A 21054-nucleotide genomic window follows, 5' to 3' on the forward strand; every position below is an offset into this window, starting at 1 on the left:
GACGTTGCTTCCTTCACATCACCGGTTGTTAGCTCGATCGAGGAGTGTGTGGGCAACTTTTCAACCAGGGTCACCTTTTATTTATAACATGCTCGTGCGATATGGATGTATTGTTTGCTTGATTTTATGAATACGTGTGTGTGGCAGCTGTAGGCCCATCTGTGTGTCGCGCGCTGGTAGCTTGACCCTGAGGCAGATGACAGTGACAGGGTGTTGTAGGGTGTTGCTGGTCGCTGCTCAGAGATAAGAAGAGATGCTGCCGAGACACGGCTGTCATTCGCAGATAGTAACTCCACAATGAACTGACTATGGGTACGGACTAGCTCCTGAATAAAGGTGGAAGCGCAGGGAGTAAACGCGGAAGCCTATCCCAGCACCAAGGAAGTGGATTTGTTTATATCTAGAAATGCGGTTTTTAATTCGCCTGTCGAGTTGCACGAACGGAGTCTGTCTTTCAAAGCTGAAGGTGGGCAGCTCCTTCAGGCGGTTATGGCTTGACCACCGCCTCAAGCTCTCCCCGACCTTCTGCAGGAAAGGACTGTCCTCTGCTTCCCTCAGACCGTCGATCTGGAGCCTGCACAGAGGCACCCCGTCCCTCTGCTGTTTGCACAGGACTGCCCCCCACACACCTGTTGCCTTCACCAGATCTTATGCTCAGTCTGAATCAGAGAAGACGCTTGATGAGGTCAATTCAGAGGAGGCCAAATCTGCTGTCCCATTGGAAGACGTCAAGAGAATCCTGAAACTTGCCTATCCGGAGAGATGGAAACTTGCAGGTACTTGGAAAAGCTTGTCCCTGTTAAGATCATTCAGTTCTAGGAATCAAAGAGAATGATAAAAGTCTGAGCTTTCTTGTCTTTCTTCCTCCTCACAGCGGCTGTTGGGTTCTTGTCCATGTCCAGCGCAGTCACCATGTCTGCTCCCTTTCTCCTGGGTAAAGTCATTGATACCATTTACTCCACTGGTTCTGACACAGAGACCATGGCGGCTTCCCTCTCGTCGCTGTGCCTTATGCTCTCTGGGGCGTTTCTCTGTGGTGGAGCCGCTAATGCTGCCAGAGTGTACCTCATGCAGACCTCAGGTAAAATAAGCGCTCAGTGGAATAAATTCAGTTAATCACCAGTCTTTTTGCAACCTTTTTAAAGAAATGTCATATTGAAATCGTTCATATATTGTATACTTATTTCCACAGGTCAACAGATTGTACGTAATCTCCGCGACTCAGTCTTTTCCTCCATCGTCAGACAAGAAGTGGCTTTTTTTGACAGGAATAGAACTGGGGAGCTTATCAACCGTCTCTCCGCAGACACCGCCGTGGTTGGCCGCTCAATCACGGACAACCTGTCTGACGGCTTGAGGGCCGTTGCTCAGGCAGCTGCTGGTGTCAGTATGATGGTGAGTACATCAAAATCTTGCTTTCATTTATTTGTAGTTCATGCAGAACCAGTTAATGTGTTTAAAGGAAACTATGTGAGGTGTTTCTCGTTGTTGTGGTGTTTACGACAAACGAATCTAAGAAAACCATTGCATTTCCTTGTACTGAATTTGCTTAAGGAACTGCTACCTGAAAGACTGTAACACAAGCGATTACTTAACCTTTGCTACATTGTGTAAAGGTCTAGGAAGGAAGTAGAGCTTTCACATTCATATCTTATTGTACTGTTTGTCTCCTTCCAGTTCTACGTGTCTCCCACTCTTGCAAGCTTTGTGCTACTGATTGTTCCTCCTGTGGCAGGCCTCGCCGTGGTTTACGGCAGATACCTTCGCTCAATCTCCAAAAAAACACAGGATGCTCTGGCCCAGGCCACTCAGGTACAAAACGTTTTAACCACACATCAGTGTTTCAGTTGGTTAATTGGTTATTTATTTTTATTGATTGAGAATATGTGCTTTAACACCTTCCTGGTTGGTAAGTAATTAAGAACAAAGGCCATGACTTCATTTCAAGATAAACCTGTTATAAGCATATAGCATTATAATCAATTGTAAACACACACGCAATTTCCTGTTTCAGATAAATGAATAAACAATGGCTGCTCCTAGAGTGTGATTTAATTAAATGAGCAGCTGGATGCAGTTTACTTAGTTATTACACTACAATACCCACAACATGATTCAATTCTACTGTGTTTCTGTGTACAGTTGGCAGAGGAGCGAATCAGCAACATTCGAACGGTCCGAGCATTTGGGAAAGAGCTTTCAGAGGTCGACACATACTCCCAGAAGACTGACCATGTCCTCAGTTTGGCCAAAAAGGAAGCAGTGCTCAGAGCGGGCTTTTTTGGGGTGGTAAGTGTGATAATGTCAATTAATAACTAACATAAAATAATTTCAGTATTTGTCTTCAGCTCCCCTAAAGCTGTATACTGTCTACAACTAAATTCATCGAGCTGTATTTGCTGAAAAAGATTATAAACTAAAACTTTATTACATTTCAAAAAACATAGGCGTAATGATTACATATAACCAGCAGTGGGAGTTATAAGGAAGGAAACTGTATGTGGTGGTTTATTTCAGACTGGTCTCAGTGGAAACATGATGATCCTGGCAGTGCTCTATAAAGGAGGTCTTCTGATGGCCAGCCAACACATGACAGTGGGAGAACTCTCCTCTTTCCTCATGTACACGTTCTGGGTGGGCATCAGTGTTGCAGGTAAAAGACATGAACGTTTCCCCTGAATGTGGTTGACATGAGTATTTTATAGTCATACTTTTTGAACCTATGTTTCTCAGGCCTCAGTTCCTTCTACTCTGAACTTATGAAGGGTTTTGGAGCTGGAGCAAGACTGTGGCAGTTGCTGGACAGAACCCCAGAGCATCCGATAAATGGTGAATACATGCATTCTTAATAATAAATAAACATATATACAACTGTCCATCCTTTGGATACGCTGGTGATGTCACTACATGGCATCCAACTGGGGACATGTTTGGTGTAACAATTAAGCAAGTACATACCCTCTATGCATGTTCATGCTGTATATAACTACAATTATGAATATGCAACATTAAGAGGGTCATTTACCAAGCATTTGGACGGCGCTTCCGCCTCACAGCTAGAAGGTCCTCGGTTCGATTCCCACCTGGACGGGGCCTTTCTGTGTGGAGTTTGCATTTTCTCCCCGTGTCTGCTTAGGTTTCCTCCAGCTACTCCGGTTTCCCCTACCAATAAAAAAATGTACAGGAGGATTTACCTATTGTACATGTACAATAGGTAAATCCTCCAGCCAGGTGATTCTGACCATGAGCCTGGCTCCACATCACGGAGATGGGTTCCCGGGTTCCCGGGTCTGGCACTGCCGTCGACCACTGCTCCCCCAGTGCCATCATGGATGGGTCAAATGCAGAGGACAAAGTTCCCTATGGGGACAATAAAGTAAACAAACAAACATTTGCTCATGTTCAAAACAAGTAGCACAAAAGTGGATCATCAGCAGCAGGATTTGTCAATTTTTTACTCTCAGTCATTGTCTTATTTATCAGATTTGGGGCCCTAGTACTGTAATTTTGGTGATGTCAAATGGTAAATTAAGTCAGAGGATATACACAAATAGCATAATTTCATAATCTCACTACATTATTCTTTATAAACAGTAATTCCTATTTGTTTGGTTATTTTCTCCAAATACACAAATATTGCATCATCGATATATAGGTTTATAGAATGTTTAATTCCTGATAAATGATTTCATCCACAGAAGGCCTAGTTCTCGATGAACATAAACTGAGGGGACGTCTGGAGTTTTCGGATGTCTCTTTTGCCTATCCCACTCGACAGGAGGCTCCGATCTTCCAGAACCTCAGTCTGCTGGTGCCGGCGGGATCTGTCATGGCTGTTGTTGGACCGAGCGGTTCAGGAAAATCCACCCTCGTCTCACTGCTCCTTAGACTGTATGATCCTAACACTGGTAAGATTAGTCTCACTCATTATACAAACGTTTGTTCGTGATTATCAAAATCTTCTTTATACTATAGCACATTTAAAAAACAAAAACTGTTTGGAAGTCCTTGAAAAACAATCATTGATATATCAAAATAAAGCTAAATATTTCTCTATTGAGCCCCACCAATCTTTATTTTAAAAAAGTGAATACAGTGAGTAAGTAGAAATGAAGTACTTCTCTTATGCAGGGCTCATTACAATAGATGGCCATGACATCAGAGACCTCAATCCCTACTGGCTTCGAAGCAACATAGGAACTGTCAGTCAGGTAATAATTCACTTTGATCAAATCCAGTTAATTTGTGATATTTTGGTCTGAAAACTTATTCAATTTGGTCTATTTCCAGGAGCCAGTATTGTTTTCCTGTTCAGTCAGAGACAATATAGTGTACGGCGTTCGGGACCCAAATGCGGTAACAACAGAAGAAATCCACCATGTGGCCAGAGCGGCAAACGCATACGATTTCATTCAGGCCTTTCCAAGTGGTTTTGACACTGTCGTGGGAGAGAAAGGAGTTTTGTTGTCGGGTAAGTGATGGCCCGAATAGACCACTTAGCATTTCTTCCCCAGTTGCTCACTCAGGCCTCGAGCTTGAGCTTAAATCAAACTGTGGTACACTGATTTAAACCCCCTTTATAAACCAGAAGTGTGATGTTAATGTATTGTTTCTAACTCGGGTAGCACTATTCACCTTATTCCGCCCACTTTTGCCTCTTTTTGCCACGGATCAGCACTTCCTTTGTCATGGCATTTCCGGGAGAGCGCGTGGAGGGAAAAGGTTTGCCGCTAACATATGATGTACAGTAGATGGATTTGTGTAAAATGTCCAGTGTTCATTTGCATCAACAAGTCAACACTGCACTGTTTCTCTGCACGGCTATGTGTCCTATGTAAACTAATAGGAGTGAAGGGGCGGGCACAATTCATGGCGGCTTCCACGCAAACTTCCGTAATAAGGTGAATACTGCTCAACAACAGCGTGGTAATAGGATGTAAATAAATAGCATAAATTACGGTAATTAACTCAAAGGGCAGAAAGGCTCCAACTAGCTGTGAAGCACAAGCACTCGCTGCTGCGCCACTTTGTAACCTCCCACATAAAGAGTTAAACAATACACCTTTCAAGTGCATATGACACAATAGGCATTAACCTGATTATATTTAAGATTTTGCTAAAGATTGTACCCAGTTTTCTTTAGTTTGGCCATTTTTGTGATGTTTATAGTTTCACTTCCTTATTGGACTCCGACAGGAAGTGACATAGAAGAAGGTAAACAATTTTAAAATGTTGCCGTGCCGACCATGTTAAGTCAATGGGGTATGAGTGAGTCAAACTGCTGTGGAACTTTACCTTCTTACATGTCACTTCCTGTCAGCAGCTATGCTTTACATCACATCCCTAGGACACTCCAGGGCACAACCTCCCATATATATTTTTATATTAGGGCTAAATAAATAGATGTCAGTTTAAAGCTAAGCTAAAAAGGTGGGTCTTGAGCCTGCTCTTAAAAACATGAGCGTTCTCTGCAGCCCTGAGCTCCGCCCTGAGCGAAGGGGCCGTGAAGGTTCGTAAGGTAAAAGCAGTTCTGAAAGATAAGAAGGACCAAGACCATTAAGACATATAAAAAACATTAAAAGAACTTTAAAATCAATCCTGAAACACACGGGGAGCCAATGCAGCGATTCTAAAACCGGTGTAATGTGGTCCCGCCTCCTGGTCTTCGTCAGGACACGAGCTGCTGAATTTTGTAAAAGTTGTAGACCTGAGATACTCTTTTTGGGAAGACCAGAAAGCAGGGCATTACAGTAGTCGATACGACTGGTGATAAAAGCATGCATTAGCGTCTCTGTGTTGGCCCGAGAGAGAATGGGGCGACTCTGGCTATGTTCTTTAGATGGTAAAAGCCTATCTTTGTGATATTTTTAATGTGTGGAATAAAAGTCAGCTCAGAGTCAAAAATCAGACTGCGAGGAAGTGAGGAAGGATAAATAGACAGTGACTGTACTTTGGGTAAAGGTTTCTCTCTTTGGATGTCAGGGCCGATGATTAACATTTCAGTTTTGCCCTGGTTTTCTGCCATCCAGGATTTGATCTAAAATGCAGTTAAGAAGTGCATCAATTGGCCTGGTGTCATCAGGAGACATGGAGATGCATAACTGTGAAAGTTGACTCTGTGTCTCCTGATGACATCACCAAGAGGGAGCATATACAGATTAAAAAGCACTAGGCCTAAAATTGAACCCTGGGGCACACCACACGTAATTCCATGGACCTTAGAGAAGCAGGTATCCACACTTACCATGAATGTTCTGCCTGTGAGGTACTGCTGGTGTAACTGCTGGTGTAACTGTCTCCATGGTTACTTAAACATTCTATTCAGAAAACCTACCAGAAACCCTAAAAAACCTGAAATAAAATTCATCCTAGAGCAACATAGAGGCTACCGGGATGGAAAATAAAGGCGCCGAGCGAATCACCCACTGGGCCACTGAAAGGACAATTATGCACTAATATTAACTATTAATTCTGCATAAAGCGTTGCATAATGCACCTTTTAAAGTTTCGAGAGAAAAGGCTTAAATCTACAAACAACTTCAGACTGTGCTGTGACAGAACCACATTTTCATTTAATGGTGTTGTGCGCTGACTGCTTCTACAAGTACTGTTCTAATCATACAGAAAACTAGCCCTCTTTTAGAACTGATTGAGCCCAAGTTTTGACCTGGCGTAGTCCTGTTATAGATGGGGATTAGTTCTTGGGCTATAAAGGATCATGCTGAAATTCTTTGTCAGTGCACTTTACAATATTTTGCTTGTTCAAAACAGATATTGTGTCATGTGACCAAAATGTGCACTTTTTAGGTGGACAGAAGCAGAGGATAGCGATAGCTCGAGCACTACTCAAGGTAATCATTTGTTTTTAACAGTTAATTCAACATTATAGTGAAGTTTGAATCGTCGACTGGACTGAGTGGATTGAGTTGAGGACATTTCACTTCTATCAACAGAAGCTTCTTCACTCTCACAAAAACAAAGACTTCTGTTGATAGAAGCGAACCGTCCTCAACTCAAATTAACTCAGTCCAGCCACAATTTAAACTTCACTATGATACTTCTTAGATGACAGAGCCTGCACAAACATAGTTAATACAAAATATAATTTCCTTCATTTTAGTTTAAAAGTCTATTTTGTTCCTCAGAATCCCAAGATCTTACTTTTGGATGAAGCTACAAGGTGAGAGGCTAATATGGTTGATTCATACATAGGAAAGTGCTATCTTATACTAAATGTCACGCCACTCTTTCTGTCCTTAGTGCTTTAGACTCAGAAAATGAGTTCTTAGTTCAGGAGGCCTTGGAGCGATTGATGGAAGGTAAACTTTTATACTAGTCTCGATATCTTTTGAATTATTATTTTGGTGTCGATCATTGACTTTTATTTGCAGGACGAACAGTGTTGATTATTGCTCATCGTCTTTCCACCATCCAAAATGCCAACGCTGTGGCCGTTCTGGACCAGCAGCGGATCGCAGAGTGTGGACGGCACACAGAGCTGCTCAGCAACAGACAAGGACTGTTCAGGAGACTGATGGAGAAGCAGGCGTTTCTACAGGAAGCGCAGAAACAGGCCCTCAATTAAGAGCGCTGATTCAACACAGACGTGTGAACGTATGATGCTCACAACGATGGTGCATCTATTTACTGGGTAAATAACCTCGGTGGGGAAAACCAAAAACATGCTTTAAAATTAAAACTACAATGGACACACTTTGACGACTAAAATTTGTTGCGCTAGTTCAAAGTGACACACACTATTGTAAAATTACAAATGTTTTTATATAATTGTAGGTTTAATTGTTGTAGGTAGTACTTTGTAAACTTATGGCCAATGTGTGAAGTCAAGTCACTGTCTGTCTTTAGTGAACACAGTGGAGATTCAGTTTATATTTTCTTAATTTATATAGTATATAATGATGCATATATATTTGAAGTTTAAACTTGCACTGTTTTGGAGTGTACATACATAGTGATAATTTAATCAAGCAGCTATTGTTAATAATTCTGTTTTAATAAAACAGGTCTGAACACTATTTTTACAGTATACTTGAATATATCAGGCATCTCAGATTTATATCTACAGATGTATGCGCACCTTGACAAGAAATCATCCACACAAAAGGGACAATAGAAATGTATTCATTACATTTGATCCTTTTATTCTTGACTAAGAGTAAAAACATACAAAACATAGCAGTTAAATTGATGAAGTTCTTCCATACACCAACACATTTTTTATTTATTAGCGTTTTTGTTAACGCTAGTCACGTTAAACCCTGTGTAGCCAAGAGCTTAATCTCTTAACCCCGCCTTCCCACAGTCCATTTTCTCCAGTTTGGCATTACCCAAATCTAAAAGCTTCTCGACTGGAGCTCACGGCCTATAGGCCAATGTAACGCCTCATCTGAAAACTACAAAGTTGACTTTTTAAAAACCTTTCTTTTCCATCGCTTTTTTTGGTCACGTTTTAGACCCCCTTTTTTTTTTATACATATGTATATATAAAGAAGTTTTTAGATTTGCGTAATGCCAAACTGGGAATAATGTGGTCGGTTCACGTGGGAGTTAAAAGGTTAATGCTTTGAATTTGTTGACAAAGTAAATTTTGTGAACCACACTGTCTCCAGACTGTACGATTTAATCAATAGCAGACATGTATTGATATCTTAATAAAAAAAACATGTAAAGACCTGTATTTCTCAATTACCTTATTTACTGTCCTTTACTTTTAAAAGCAGTAATCCTCACAAAGACATGAATGCAAAGTACAGTGTTGTGGTGCATGCATGAGTTTGGGGATGTTGTTTTCCTGCCTATGACAGCGTCACTAAGCACGAGTCTTCTGTAGTGGGATTAATTGCAATTCAGCCGACGGCCAATAGGTGGCACTGTTGTTTCACTCACGCATCTTGACCTACAAGCGCTACAGAATTGTTACTTATTTAAATGCTTTTCAAAGAGTTACAATTATTCCAGCTTTAAACACATCACTATCACAGGGCAAAGCTGCTGAGCACAATTCACACGCGCACTTCACATGTGCCCCACTACGTTCAAGCAGTCATGCTATTTGAGGACTTGATAGTGACCCCATTTGACCTTTAAGTCATTTTAAAATAGTTTTTAACTGACACCATGGTGCGTGTAAATTTTTAGCATTTCTATGATTTACCTAAACACTCACATGCTGTTAATATCATTATACAAATCTAGAAATATACTGTTCCTTTTGTCATTATTACTTCTTACCATACATAGTAATGAAAAGGATGGACATTGATTAAAAAACAACTTCATATTGTCATGTCCTTTTTTTTAAACAAGGGGCATCTGGAAAAGATGTATGTAATAATTCAAAACATAATCATAAAGTCAAAATGTACAGTATGAATAGCCCTTTTGAAAAGATGTACCTAAACTAAATTTCATAAAATTGTTATGAGGTCTTTCTGAGATTTCTGAGAGAACAAGAGCTACAAATTCAGTCTTTTTTGATGACTTGGTTGTGATAATGTCAAGAAAGAAATGCACATAGTAATTATTTTGTTCGTACAGTCTGTGTAAAATCCAAAAGACTGTATTGTAAGTGAAGGTCATTGAAAAATAATGACCCTTTATCTGTAATTTAAATTATTTGAAGAAAAAAACGCCTTTCCTTCACTGGTGAAGACAAAGCATTAGATAAAGTACTTCACTGCTGTGTAGTTGTCAGATCCTCAGTTTGGAATATCTGTCTTCCTTCATCATTAAAAAAAGATGAAAATGCTTGTTATGTAAAGCAATAGTTTGTTGGCTCCTCCATGTCTGCATTCTTGCATTATTCTTACACTGTCCCTGAACCTTTTCCACTCTTTGACTTCAGTTGGTTGAAAAAAACCTGCAGTTATTGTAAAAATAAAAAAAATAAAAAGTCCATTATCTGCACTGTGCCTAAAGAGTTACATTGAAAAGTCTCCTACAATCTGAGAGCTATCTCTGGTCCCGTCCCAGCACAACACAGATTTGTGGTGCCACCTGCTTCACACAGCCTCCCTCTGCACTCCTCCCCATTGCCCCCTCTGACCTCCCCTTCTGCTCTCTCTCTTCCGACTCCCGACAACTGGACTAGTCCCATTTACATTTTAGGTGTTTCTCAGTCCTGGATCCAACTGAGCTCACAACAAGTGCATAAAAGTAGCTCTCCCTCAGCCCCCTCAAGCCAGTGACCGCCCCCCACAGCACAGACACACAGCATGTGCTCTCTCACTACTATGAATACAACTATGTCTATGCCACACATGGTGCAAAAAGCTTTTAATGTATTTTCACCCGCGCCTAAGAGGTTTTAACTGACAGCAAACTGAGTGTGTCTAAAAGGTTATAGTGCAGCCCTATTTCTTTTATTCTCAGAACTATGTTTACAAGCTCAATAGCTTTAATTATTTCGTCCATCAAACATCTATCTTAATGCTTCCAAAGGGATATGCAATTGTTTTGCCAGTTTGGAGCAGTCAGAACTGTGTTCATTCATAATAAATGTTAGTGAAAAGACAAGATAATAATATCACACTGAAAAAGCATTGTGTGTTGTGACATGTTAGTAACACATGTTGTCTTGAGGAATCCCCAGTTGGCTCCATGTGTCTCCTAAGTGACCAATTCACAGTTGTACCTCTTATGGTCACCCCAGTGGTCCCCTATATTCCCCCTCCTTGTTATTTGCTTACATTTTCCAAACTGCAGCATACATATTCAGCACCCATTACAGATGTTTTCAATTTCACCTTGGTGCCACTTGCTCATTTATGCCCTTCCTGTTGTAGAGCCTCAGAAAACCAACCCAGGCATTACGTTCCCAATCCTCCATGTGCACCACTGCCATGCTTCACTCACTCCTCCTTCTGAGTTATAATTAATCCAACCGCTCCTGTGACAGAGCAGAGTAGCCCTGCAGATAAGGTGTCAGCTGCTGGCTCTTTCTGAACGTATTTCCTTTTTTATTCAATACAGCTCTGAGAGCCATGTGTCTGCAAGGGGGGAAAACATGTTTTAGTATCTCTATACATTTCTCATTAAATTCATAGAATGGGGAGTATAGGCTAATATGTGGTATTGTATAAAAATAGTAAAGTTACTGTTTAGATGGTCCCAAACATAATTCCTTTGTTTATTTCAAATGTGGATTTTCTGTAACATGCATTTCATTCGTGTTGTCATGCAATTTCACTTTAATAGTGTTTTAATAAAGAAAACACAGTAATTTTGTAATGCAGTTGCACAAATGAGATGTTCTCATTTCCTAATTCTTTGCATAGCAGGCCAAAGTGTAGCGCGAGGCCGGTGCTGTAACTCTAATTTGATATCGCTGCAATGAATAATAATTTATTTGTTCTGCTCTTGTACAGGTCCCTGGGTATAAAGGGATTATGTATTTACATGTATCATTTGTTTCATCTAAATAAGGTTTTAAACACTCACTTCATTGAGTCTCAAATGCATGGACCCCGTTTGATAATTGTGGTCGCAGCACCTGTCACTAAACTAAAACTAAACCAGTTGAGAACAGCAACTTTCCGTTTTAAGGTGGGATATGGCCTTCTAGCATCAATACTATAACCCTGCTTGGTAGCAACTGGTGTCTCCCCTAGAAACCCCCAGCCGACCGTGCAATCCTTATACGGCTCTCGAGGTGGCATCGCGAGGCTGGAGGGGAGGTCAAAGCGACAGTGCCATATATGGCACGCGCTCTCTCCTCGGCGAGCGCGCGCGTACGCACCTCTGAGCCCCTTCTGAAACTTGACGGATAGGGCTCCCTACTTCCTTCCGAGGGGCGCGCCTCCTTGCCCACCTCGACCGGCCAGTTCCTAATATGGCAGAGGGATGGGATGGGGGCCAGGGCCCAGCTTTGTCAATGGTGTAGCTCGGGTATATAAGGGGCAGGAGATCTAGCCAAGACCGTAGCTGGTTCAGCAACAGCATTGGTTGGGTCTTTCGCTCCGAGCCGCAGACACACACACCTAAGGTAAGAGCCCGAGAACCTCTGAAGACATAGGCCTGGGACAGTATAGGCACTAGACCGAGTTAGACCGGGGGCAACGGGAAAGAAGAAGCAAAAAGGACCAGGGACTGCAAGGATTCAAACGAGGCCTGTGGACACCTCTGACCACAGAAACAGACCAGATCTTAGGAGAAGCTACAACTTATTGGTTAGATTTAAAAAATAAAAATAAAAACATAATAATAGTGCGGAAGATATTTGTGATAAGATTTGAAAACTTAAAATAAAAGAAGTCCGTCCCTCCAATTTAAGGGCGTGTATTCATCAGCTCAACAAAAGTAAATCTGAGGATGCTGATGAAGAACAGAGGATGCAGAGCAGACTATACCAGCTGAGGACAACTCACTTTGAAGCTCCACGTTAAATGTGAACAGAGAAAAGTATTTAGTTTTTTTCCACAAGAAAAAAGCATTAGTTACTGTAGAAATAATACAATTTGATTTATGCGCCAGAGCGCGTCATGCGTAAAAGTGTTGACACTGTGCCATGACAAGATTACAATCGACCAGTTATGCTCTATTTATGAGAATACAATTAAAACTAAGAAGATAACGAGTAGTAGCCATGTAGTTAGTGTTTTTGTTATTGCTATTATTTAAATTTAACAGCGGATAAGAGATTTGATGCAGGCTAAATGTTTTCCCTCTCTCCTCTTCATTCTCAGAAGCCATCATGTGTGACGACGAAGAGACTACCGCCCTTGTGTGCGACAACGGCTCCGGCCTTGTGAAGGCTGGCTTCGCCGGAGACGATGCCCCCAGGGCCGTCTTCCCCTCCATTGTCGGCCGCCCCCGTCACCAGGTGAGCAGCAGACTAAATACGCACAATAGTGGATGAGAGAGCTGAAATATGGCTTAGCTGTAACTCAGCAATAAAAATAGCGATTGCTCACTCTATCCAGCCAGCCACAAACAGCACACATATTAAGCTAGACTAAAACAACAACAAAAAGCTATGAAGGCACCTAAATTCGCCGGGCAATAGCCTTTTTAAAATTCATTTCTTTTTTTTCACCCATTATTTACAGAAATAGGTTTATTCATAACACTAAGTGGCATTTATACCGACTTTTGCCAGGGATGCTTAATTAGTGTCCGTTTGTCTGACATCCGCGCTGTTTTGACAGTAGATCCATGATGGAAAATATGTCACATCGCATCTTAACCCCTGGTCATCTGCTCTTTTCTCCAGGGTGTCATGGTCGGCATGGGTCAGAAGGACTCCTACGTCGGCGATGAGGCTCAGAGCAAGAGGGGTATCCTGACTCTGAAGTACCCCATTGAGCACGGTATCATCACCAACTGGGACGACATGGAGAAGATCTGGCATCACACCTTCTACAATGAGCTGAGAGTGGCACCCGAGGAGCACCCAACCCTGCTCACTGAAGCCCCCCTGAACCCCAAGGCCAACAGAGAGAAGATGACCCAGATCATGTTTGAGACCTTCAACGTCCCCGCCATGTATGTGGCCATCCAGGCTGTGCTGTCCCTGTACGCCTCCGGTCGTACCACTGGTGAGAACAAGACCAAAACTACATCATGGCTGCATAAACATAAACTACCAAGATAGCGATTAGCCATGTAAATACAAGTTAAAATACCATTTACGCATTACACCATTTCATTTTTACGCACAATCTTTACGCACACCTTTGATTATATTTAGGCCCATAGTACATGCTTTGACGAAGACTTTACTCAGCTATTCTCTTTTCCTCCTCACAGGTATTGTGCTGGATGCTGGTGATGGTGTGACCCACAACGTCCCAGTCTATGAGGGTTACGCTCTCCCCCACGCCATCATGCGTCTGGACCTGGCTGGTCGCGATCTGACCGACTACCTGATGAAGATCCTGACTGAGCGTGGCTACTCCTTCGTGACCACCGGTGAGAACATCACATATTAAAAATACAGCAACAATTTTCTTAAACTTAAACCTAAAAGAAAATTTATGATTTGGGACAATTCTAATAAAGCAAGGCCAATAGACACAGGCCTATTTTACGCATAGGTTTAGTTTGAGATGATACAAGCCTAATTGAGTTCTGTTTTTAATTGCCACAAAATTGAGAAATATTTGTCCTTAAAATTTAACTGGGCGTGCACTTACAGCTTCAGATTAAAGCCCAATTAAAACAGATGTAGGAGTTAGGAGATGGTTAATTCAAACGCACACGTGCTGCTGCGTTCTCAATACTTTTGTTAAGTTATAAACTTGTGCCCAAACAGCCGAGCGTGAGATCGTGCGCGACATCAAGGAGAAGCTTTGCTATGTTGCCCTGGACTTCGAGAACGAGATGGCCACCGCTGCCTCCTCCTCCTCCCTGGAGAAGAGCTACGAGCTTCCCGACGGTCAGGTCATCACCATCGGTAACGAGAGGTTCCGTTGCCCTGAGACCCTCTTCCAGCCTTCCTTCATCGGTATAAATCAACAGCCCACACAAACATTATTATGCTGTCTCCATTCTTCAGTCGCTCTAATACTTGTTCGCTCGCCTGCCTAGGTATGGAGTCTGCTGGTATTCATGAGACTGCCTACAACAGCATCATGAAGTGCGACATTGACATCCGTAAGGATCTGTACGCCAACAATGTGCTCTCCGGTGGTACCACCATGTACCCTGGTATCGCTGACAGGATGCAGAAGGAAATCACCGCTCTTGCCCCCAGCACCATGAAGATCAAGGTAAATATCCCTAAACCAAATAAATATATTGTCTTGACTAGGCCTCATCCAGACTTAAGACGCTGACAACACTCACTTGTTTACCTTCAGATCATTGCTCCTCCCGAGAGGAAGTACTCTGTCTGGATCGGTGGCTCCATCCTGGCTTCCCTGTCCACCTTCCAGCAGATGTGGATCTCCAAGCAGGAATACGATGAGGCGGGCCCCAGCATTGTCCACAGGAAGTGCTTCTAAATCTACTCCAGCTTCTCCATTGTCTCTACCACCAGCAATCAGGAGCTTGAGCAAGGAGGATCGACCTCTGCAGCACAGCAACACACTGCTGCTAATGGACTGCCAATCTGCGCAATTAATATGCATTTTTTTGTATTTATCTCAAATGTGCATAGTTCGAAGCTGTCTGTTGTCTGTGTTGCACGAGAAAGGCTGTGAAAAACATCACTGAACCATGCATCTACCAAAAAATCTTTAATAAAAAAAATAAGAACAACATGTTGCCCAACACATGTGAATGAATGTAAGTGTATATACATATTGATAATTTATTAAAGACCAACATTTGGTATATTTGACCTGGTCTGTTTTTCTATGGACTTTAGGCCAGGAATTTAAAGAAATGGGAAAAACAATAATATTTTTTAGAATCAGAAACTTAAACACAGAAAAGTCTGCTAAAAGGCATCAACAACACCCGTCAGGGGCACGGGGCAGCTGGCAGGGTCATTGGGTCGGCGAGGGACAGGTGGACGGGTAGTTTGACTTGGCAAGAATGTAGGCAGCAGCCCAAGTTTAGCCCCTTGGATATGGGACACATGACACCTGCCTCTGAATCCCGTTGAGCTGACAGGCCCTGAAACGCATAGGGCCGGGCATCACCATCTTTGGACAAAACCCACGGCTGACCGCAGTGCGGGGCCTCAGCAGCCCATACCTTACAGGCCTATGCATACACTATGAACAGGTTTTCTGGGGGAAAGGTCTGCCACAGGTGAATACATAAAACGAACTAAATCAATTAAATGAGCACAAACAACAACTCACAGAGAACAGAGGTTGTAAAATGAATTTATATAATGTTTACCTCTACATTAGGCTATCCCCCCCAGATTGATCCAACTTCATGAGAATGCAAATACTAGGCTATGAAACTTGAAATATATTCACATTTTCCACACGCCTGAGACGCGGTTGGACCATAGACTGGTTGGACTTACCTGTTGCGTATGCGTTTGGCTTTTTAAGGACGTCCCCAGGCGGGCGGAGCTTAGGCGCAGCTACAGATTACGGCGAGAGCGTGAACGCAGCGCCATCTGTTTCGCTGTGCCTGCTTGAAACCCGAGTCCAGTGTAAGTGCTATTCTTAGGCTACTGTTGACCAAATTAGCATCTTACAACGCTACATTTCTGCTGTGGAGCTGGGCATGTCGTGCATGATAGACAATGTTTTGTCAGTGCGACAGTGGGACGTTCCCTGCGAGGGTCGGCGAGCCTAAATCTGGTGACGGTGACAAGCGATTATCTGTACTGTACTGACTGATTAATGGTCGTCTATTTGCGGCTCGGGTGAGATTTTATTCTTGAAGCAAAGCCCACATAACCTGTCGTGTCGCTGTCTAGGACTCCAGTTATAACGCATCACTGTGGCGATGGATGGATACAAAAACGGGCTGTGCCAATTCCCTGCCCTACACTCTACGTTTTTATGTACTCTTATACAAGCACAGTTTATTTCTGTTTGTGTGACATCACTGCAGAAATCCAAGAACATCAAAAACAAGCTGTGCACACTTGTAGGCCGATGCTACAGGGGGAGGTGGGCGGGCTATAAGACTAGCATTCACCCCATTGGCTGTCAATACGCGCACGTTTTAGTTTAAAAGTCTGGCGGTGACGCAGGCAGCTCTACAAAGGAAAACAATGGTGTGCTGGGATCTTTTGAGCACTCGCTGTTTTAACGAGTCTCTTTTGTTATCTTTGTCTTTATAAGTCATTTGTATCTAACCATGGTGACCAAGAGGATCCGCTCCGAGTACATGAAGAAGTTCAAAGACCCCAAATGGGACTCTTACAATAAATGCTATGAGGAGATGTTGAAGTACAGACTGGCCCGCAGGCTACTGGAGCACTCGCACAATCCCTGGTTTTGGGGAGAATCAGACACTGATTCAGACTCTGGGGGCAGAAGTCCTACACCTGCGGGTAAGAACCAGACCAAAGAAGACTCAACCAAAGACAGAACCTGTACCGAAGGGGAATTAGAGGAGTGCATGGCTGTGAGAATGGACAAGCTGAAGGAGCAACAGTGCGACCCCATAGAGCGAGTGCCCAGGCTCATCCTGTCTGGAGATGAGAACACAAATCAAGGTAATATAGGCTACTGTGACATGTCACTCTAAAATTGTGTCATTTTATTATAAATGAGTTAAATGAATAGGCTATTCGTGATTGTAGGAGAGACACGGATTGCAGGGGAGGAACAGGAAAGGGGAAGTGGAGTGGTGCAACAGTTATCAGCCCTTCAAGCGAAACATGCACAAGGTAGATCTTCATTTTGTGTTACATTGTTGCGTTGTTTCAGTCAGCCACCATGCCTTTTATTCATGTTTGTATTTAATAGCCGTATGCTTATGTTGCCATTTACATTTTTCATACGCAGAAGCAGAACGTCCACAAACACAACAAAATAATCCCTCAAAGCAAAGACGAGTTCTGCGACTCAAGCCTGTGCCAACGCAGAAGGAGGACAGTAAGCAAAGCCGGCATCCTTTTGTTTTGTATGCTTCAGGAGAGAAGGACTCTGACATGGCAAGCAAGAAAACACACAACGTGTGCCCTGTCACTTCTACTCAAGAGGTAACTTGTGTTCATGAATTTGTGTATGTGAATTTTTTATAGATTATTTAAAAAAAAATCTCTTCCATAGATTCATTCTTCCGCCATGCGCGCCAAGACCCGGAGGGAAGTGGAACGACAGCTCCAGTCTCAAAGAGCAGAGCGCAGACGAGCCAAGTCTGCAGATGTAGACAAGGCCAGACTGAAGGTGGTCGCACCAGAGTTCAACCCATGGCTCACTGAATACATGCGCTGCTTCTCTGCACGCTCTCGGTAGAAACAAGGCCACCAGTACTGTTAAAGTTGAAATATTTATTGTTAAAAGCCATTGCTGCCTATCGTACAGAACGTTTTGAAGCACATGTTTATTATAAAAGAAATAGTAGACCTACTAGTAATTTTGCATATGTGGATAAGCAAAGAAAGACTGAAAGTCCAGATTATTTTCTCCAATTTGCATAGATGGTGGGGATTTTCTGGCATTAGGTGTGTGGTCAGAGAGATTTCTGCAGCTTCACTCATGGCTCTAAAGAGCAACTGACAGACAACAGCCATTCTTGGTTAAAAGTTTTGTAAAATTATGAAATGCTTGTGTTAATTAGCTACTGTGAATTAAGTCAAAAGAAAATTGTAAAATGTCCATTGTGCAATAACAGACGTGCTTCTGTTATAACTATGTTGTGTGATGCTAATAAGTGCGAATATTCCATAGGATTCCTTTATTTTACTGTGAAAGTGATTGTTGAGCTGCAGAGTTAACGGTCTGTTTGAAAAGGGTGTGCATTATTTTATCTTTTTGCAGTAAGTTGATATTTTGATTGAGGTCAGAGTTGTGGGGTTTAAATGTTTGCTTTGTGTGGCAAGCACGAGTCGGAAATAGAGCTTAATCTGTGCCAAAATAGTGTAAATGTTTTGTACCAGCAACACGGTTGATGGGACTGAAAGCAATTTTGTGGTATTTATTTTAAATAGGAAGAGATTATGTACAATGTGTATATTCCAGAATAAGAAACTTTGATACAGTTGAATGTGGTGACAATCCATGAAGTGAGCCTTTAGTTTACCTTTAAATAAAGTGATGACTGTGGTTGGATTAATATATAAATCTATTTTCTATAATCTATCTATAATCTAGGTTTGAGCAATTTCACTGAGGTGTGATGGTTTGTTTTTGATGTTTCTGAATAATATACAGCATAAAAACATAATATTTAAATTGTTTTTATTTTAAAAACATAAGCATTTATAATACATAATAAATTAAAGTCATGACACATTTATCAGATAAATAAAAATCAGGGTAATAAACAAGAAAATAGTTTGTTGGTTCAAATGCTTGACAATGTTCTGTGTGCTTGATTTGAAAATTCATTGATATCGAATGTTATATTTTATATATTACATTATTTCAAAATGAACTTGATTGCTTAAAAAAAACACAAATGAGACAAATCAAGCACACGAGATGGCTTCTTCATTAAATTACATTTGAAATGCTTTAACCTCGGAGCTCGAGCTTAGCACAGCTGGACTCCAAGCGACCCTACCCCAGAGCTCTAGCTGTCAATATTTCAACACATTTCCTAAGCAAGACATTCACACTTAAATGAAGACCCTTAAAACATTTTAAATAAAAGGAGTGTTTGACAGTTTGAATATGTTTATAACAGATTTTCTAATGCAAAATCATGTGCATCACATTGAACTAACATCACGTTCTTTTGTAATTCCTTTTTATATTTTCACAATGAATGCAATGTACTCTGTAAAGTAATGTTGGGCCATAAAAATGCAGGATTTGACTTCGCTGAACGTATAGATATATATATTTTTTTCATTATGAAATACTCTTAAGCTATTCTGAGAAAACATGCCTTCATTGCTATATACAGAATTACAGTACACAGTAAATGCTGTGGGAGTGGAGGCAGGATTTTTGTAAAAATTGGTACAATGAAAATGTCTGAGGGCAGCAATAACAAAGTGTACAAAAGCCTTTTGCCTTTTAATGTCTGATCATCAAATTTACAGTACTGCGCCTGTAAATTTGAAGTGACAAAAACAGAATTGGATATGTGAAAGTAATAAAAGTAGGTCCTTGTAACAGTTTAAAATCTTCATACAGTAAAATATAATCAATAAAAAAAATATTATTTCATGTGTGCAGGATGTAATGATCTATGTTGCTATTAAATAAATCAATATATACGGTAGAATTGTCTGTAACTTGTCCCCTACAGAGAGACTGTATCCACTTGTGTTGCAGGTTTGTTGATAGTGAATAAGTTACTCTTTTGTACCTGAAAAATGGTACATCCAGGATGTGACTTGAAGTTCTTTCTGTCATTCAAATGCGTAGAGGGTTTTGAAGGATCCATGCGAAGGGTGAAGTTCAAAGGTTTATGAGCAGTCACTTGCAGAGTGAAATCCTGGACTCTTCGGGCTCCAGTTGTTCTTCCTCTGGTCATCACAGAGCTGTTGCCAAGACACTAAAAATATGGCCCTTTTAGCTCCCTTAGTAAAGCGACCACCGCTACAGCATGCAAAAATGACCTTACCTTGTCTGTGCAATATTGATGGTCAGCTCATTAGCAGCCACACTCCTGAGTGCCCTGAGGCTGAGCTCGCCGAGGCGAACGCAGCTGCCGTAATGCAGCGTCCCCATACTGAATCCCTGACCCCATCCTCTCTGGATCCAGCTCCCCTTGAGGCCACAGGAGAGATGTTAATAACAAAAAATATGGCGTTTGTGGTTCAATGTGCAAGTTCTTTTTTTCCCCCATCTTTATTTGCATATCACCAAGTGACAAGGGGTGTATTTACAAAATTTACAGTATCTTTAGGGCAGAATTTCACAGGTTCTCATTTACAATAAACTTAATTTCTTTGGGGGGAGGGGAGTGGGTCCATCTGATAAAACATTAGAGGGCTGTTTGGCTGTTTTGTCATGTAGACATGAGTATGTGGGTGCATATGCGCATGTGTGTGCGTGTGTAAACAAATAACCAAACCCGTTTGCGAATGCATAATTAGATTTTTTTTCCTTCTCTCCCCTTTTCTTTGTATCATCAAAGAATGAAATGAAGAAAAAAGGAAAGAAAAAACAAAACAATAAATAGATAGATAAATAAATAAATAATAAAGATAATAACAAAATATTGATTATTTTATATATACACTGCCAGGTCAAAAGTTTTGGGTCACTTAAAATGTCTTTATTTTTGAAAGAAAGGCATGCTGCTTTTTTTTTATGAGAATAACATTGAGTTCATCAGAAATACAGTCTAGACATTGTTACTGTTGTGAATGCCTATTGTAGCTGGAAACGGGTGATTTTTAATGGAATACCTACATAGGTGCATAAAATAAATGGATCATGTATGAATGAATGAATGGTGTCTGCTAAGGACTGTGCGTGACATTCTGATGAAAGCAAATTTAAAAATTGTGTGTTGTGCTGGGAATGTTTGAATACTGTTGGTCATGACTAATGG

General features: G+C 41.5%; 4 protein-coding genes across 6 annotated transcripts in view; 3 read left to right on the forward strand and 1 right to left on the reverse strand.

Annotated features, from left to right (window-relative positions):
- Positions 1-18: 18 nt before the first annotated feature.
- On the forward strand, positions 19-8359 carry abcb10 (ATP-binding cassette, sub-family B (MDR/TAP), member 10). Its single transcript, XM_079555545.1, has 14 exons — positions 19-776; positions 875-1081; positions 1193-1395; positions 1678-1812; positions 2143-2289; positions 2518-2653; positions 2734-2829; positions 3699-3908; positions 4132-4211; positions 4291-4471; positions 6808-6851; positions 7146-7180; positions 7261-7319; positions 7392-8359. Exons 1-14 carry the CDS (start codon positions 407-409, stop codon positions 7583-7585), a joined length of 2097 nt encoding a protein of 698 aa, XP_079411671.1. The 5' UTR covers positions 19-406; the 3' UTR covers positions 7586-8359.
- Positions 8360-11852: 3493 nt separating this feature from the next.
- acta1b (actin alpha 1, skeletal muscle b) lies at positions 11853-15294 on the forward strand. The gene is made up of 7 exons (XM_079554873.1): positions 11853-12004; positions 12705-12841; positions 13232-13556; positions 13768-13929; positions 14273-14464; positions 14548-14729; positions 14820-15294. The coding sequence occupies exons 2-7, from the start codon at positions 12713-12715 to the stop codon at positions 14961-14963; spliced, it is 1134 nt and encodes a 377-aa protein (XP_079410999.1). The 5' UTR covers positions 11853-12004; positions 12705-12712; the 3' UTR covers positions 14964-15294.
- A 676-nt stretch (positions 15295-15970) lies between these two features.
- ccsapb (centriole, cilia and spindle-associated protein b) lies at positions 15971-17936 on the forward strand. 3 transcript variants are annotated; one of them, XM_079555370.1, is made up of 5 exons: positions 15971-16075; positions 16716-17092; positions 17180-17266; positions 17385-17581; positions 17652-17936. In XM_079555370.1, exons 2-5 carry the CDS (start codon positions 16732-16734, stop codon positions 17835-17837), a joined length of 831 nt encoding a protein of 276 aa, XP_079411496.1. In that variant the 5' UTR covers positions 15971-16075; positions 16716-16731; the 3' UTR covers positions 17838-17936. The 3 variants fall into 3 exon arrangements, with proteins under 3 accessions (XP_079411496.1, XP_079411497.1, XP_079411498.1); XM_079555371.1 differs by having other exon boundaries at positions 16075-16226; XM_079555372.1 differs by lacking the exon at positions 15971-16075 and adding an exon at positions 16273-16432.
- A 1368-nt stretch (positions 17937-19304) lies between these two features.
- rab4a (RAB4a, member RAS oncogene family) overlaps positions 19305-21054 on the reverse strand; it is a 5156-nt gene continuing 3406 nt past the window's right edge. Inside the window, exon 7 of the mRNA XM_079555373.1 lies at positions 19305-20264. Coding sequence (XP_079411499.1) covers positions 20149-20264 — 116 coding nt within the window. The 3' untranslated portion in view covers positions 19305-20148. The remainder of the gene's footprint in view (positions 20265-21054) is intronic.

The sequence above is a fragment of the Gobius niger genome (assembly GCF_951799975.1).
Source record: "Gobius niger genome assembly, chromosome: 4".
Classification (NCBI taxonomy): Eukaryota; Metazoa; Chordata; class Actinopteri; order Gobiiformes; family Gobiidae; genus Gobius; species Gobius niger.

What these genes read in the sequence shown, in the direction of transcription:
- ccsapb (XM_079555370.1), top strand. Translation starts at nt 16,732, where the DNA reads ATGGTGACCAAGAGGATCCGCTCCGAGTACATGAAGAAGTTCAAAGAC. An exon ending in AGATGAGAACACAAATCAAG is followed by an intron (nt 17,093 to 17,179) that starts GTAATATAGGCT and finishes TCGTGATTGTAG; the next exon opens with GAGAGACACGGATTGCAGGG. An exon ending in CTGTCACTTCTACTCAAGAG is followed by an intron (nt 17,582 to 17,651) that starts GTAACTTGTGTT and finishes TCTCTTCCATAG; the next exon opens with ATTCATTCTTCCGCCATGCG.
- acta1b (XM_079554873.1), top strand. Translation starts at nt 12,713, where the DNA reads ATGTGTGACGACGAAGAGACTACCGCCCTTGTGTGCGACAACGGCTCC. An exon ending in CGCCTCCGGTCGTACCACTG is followed by an intron (nt 13,557 to 13,767) that starts GTGAGAACAAGA and finishes TCCTCCTCACAG; the next exon opens with GTATTGTGCTGGATGCTGGT. An exon ending in CTACTCCTTCGTGACCACCG is followed by an intron (nt 13,930 to 14,272) that starts GTGAGAACATCA and finishes GTGCCCAAACAG; the next exon opens with CCGAGCGTGAGATCGTGCGC.
- abcb10 (XM_079555545.1), top strand. Translation starts at nt 407, where the DNA reads ATGCGGTTTTTAATTCGCCTGTCGAGTTGCACGAACGGAGTCTGTCTT. An exon ending in CTGCTGGTGTCAGTATGATG is followed by an intron (nt 1,396 to 1,677) that starts GTGAGTACATCA and finishes GTCTCCTTCCAG; the next exon opens with TTCTACGTGTCTCCCACTCT. An exon ending in GGTGGGCATCAGTGTTGCAG is followed by an intron (nt 2,654 to 2,733) that starts GTAAAAGACATG and finishes TATGTTTCTCAG; the next exon opens with GCCTCAGTTCCTTCTACTCT.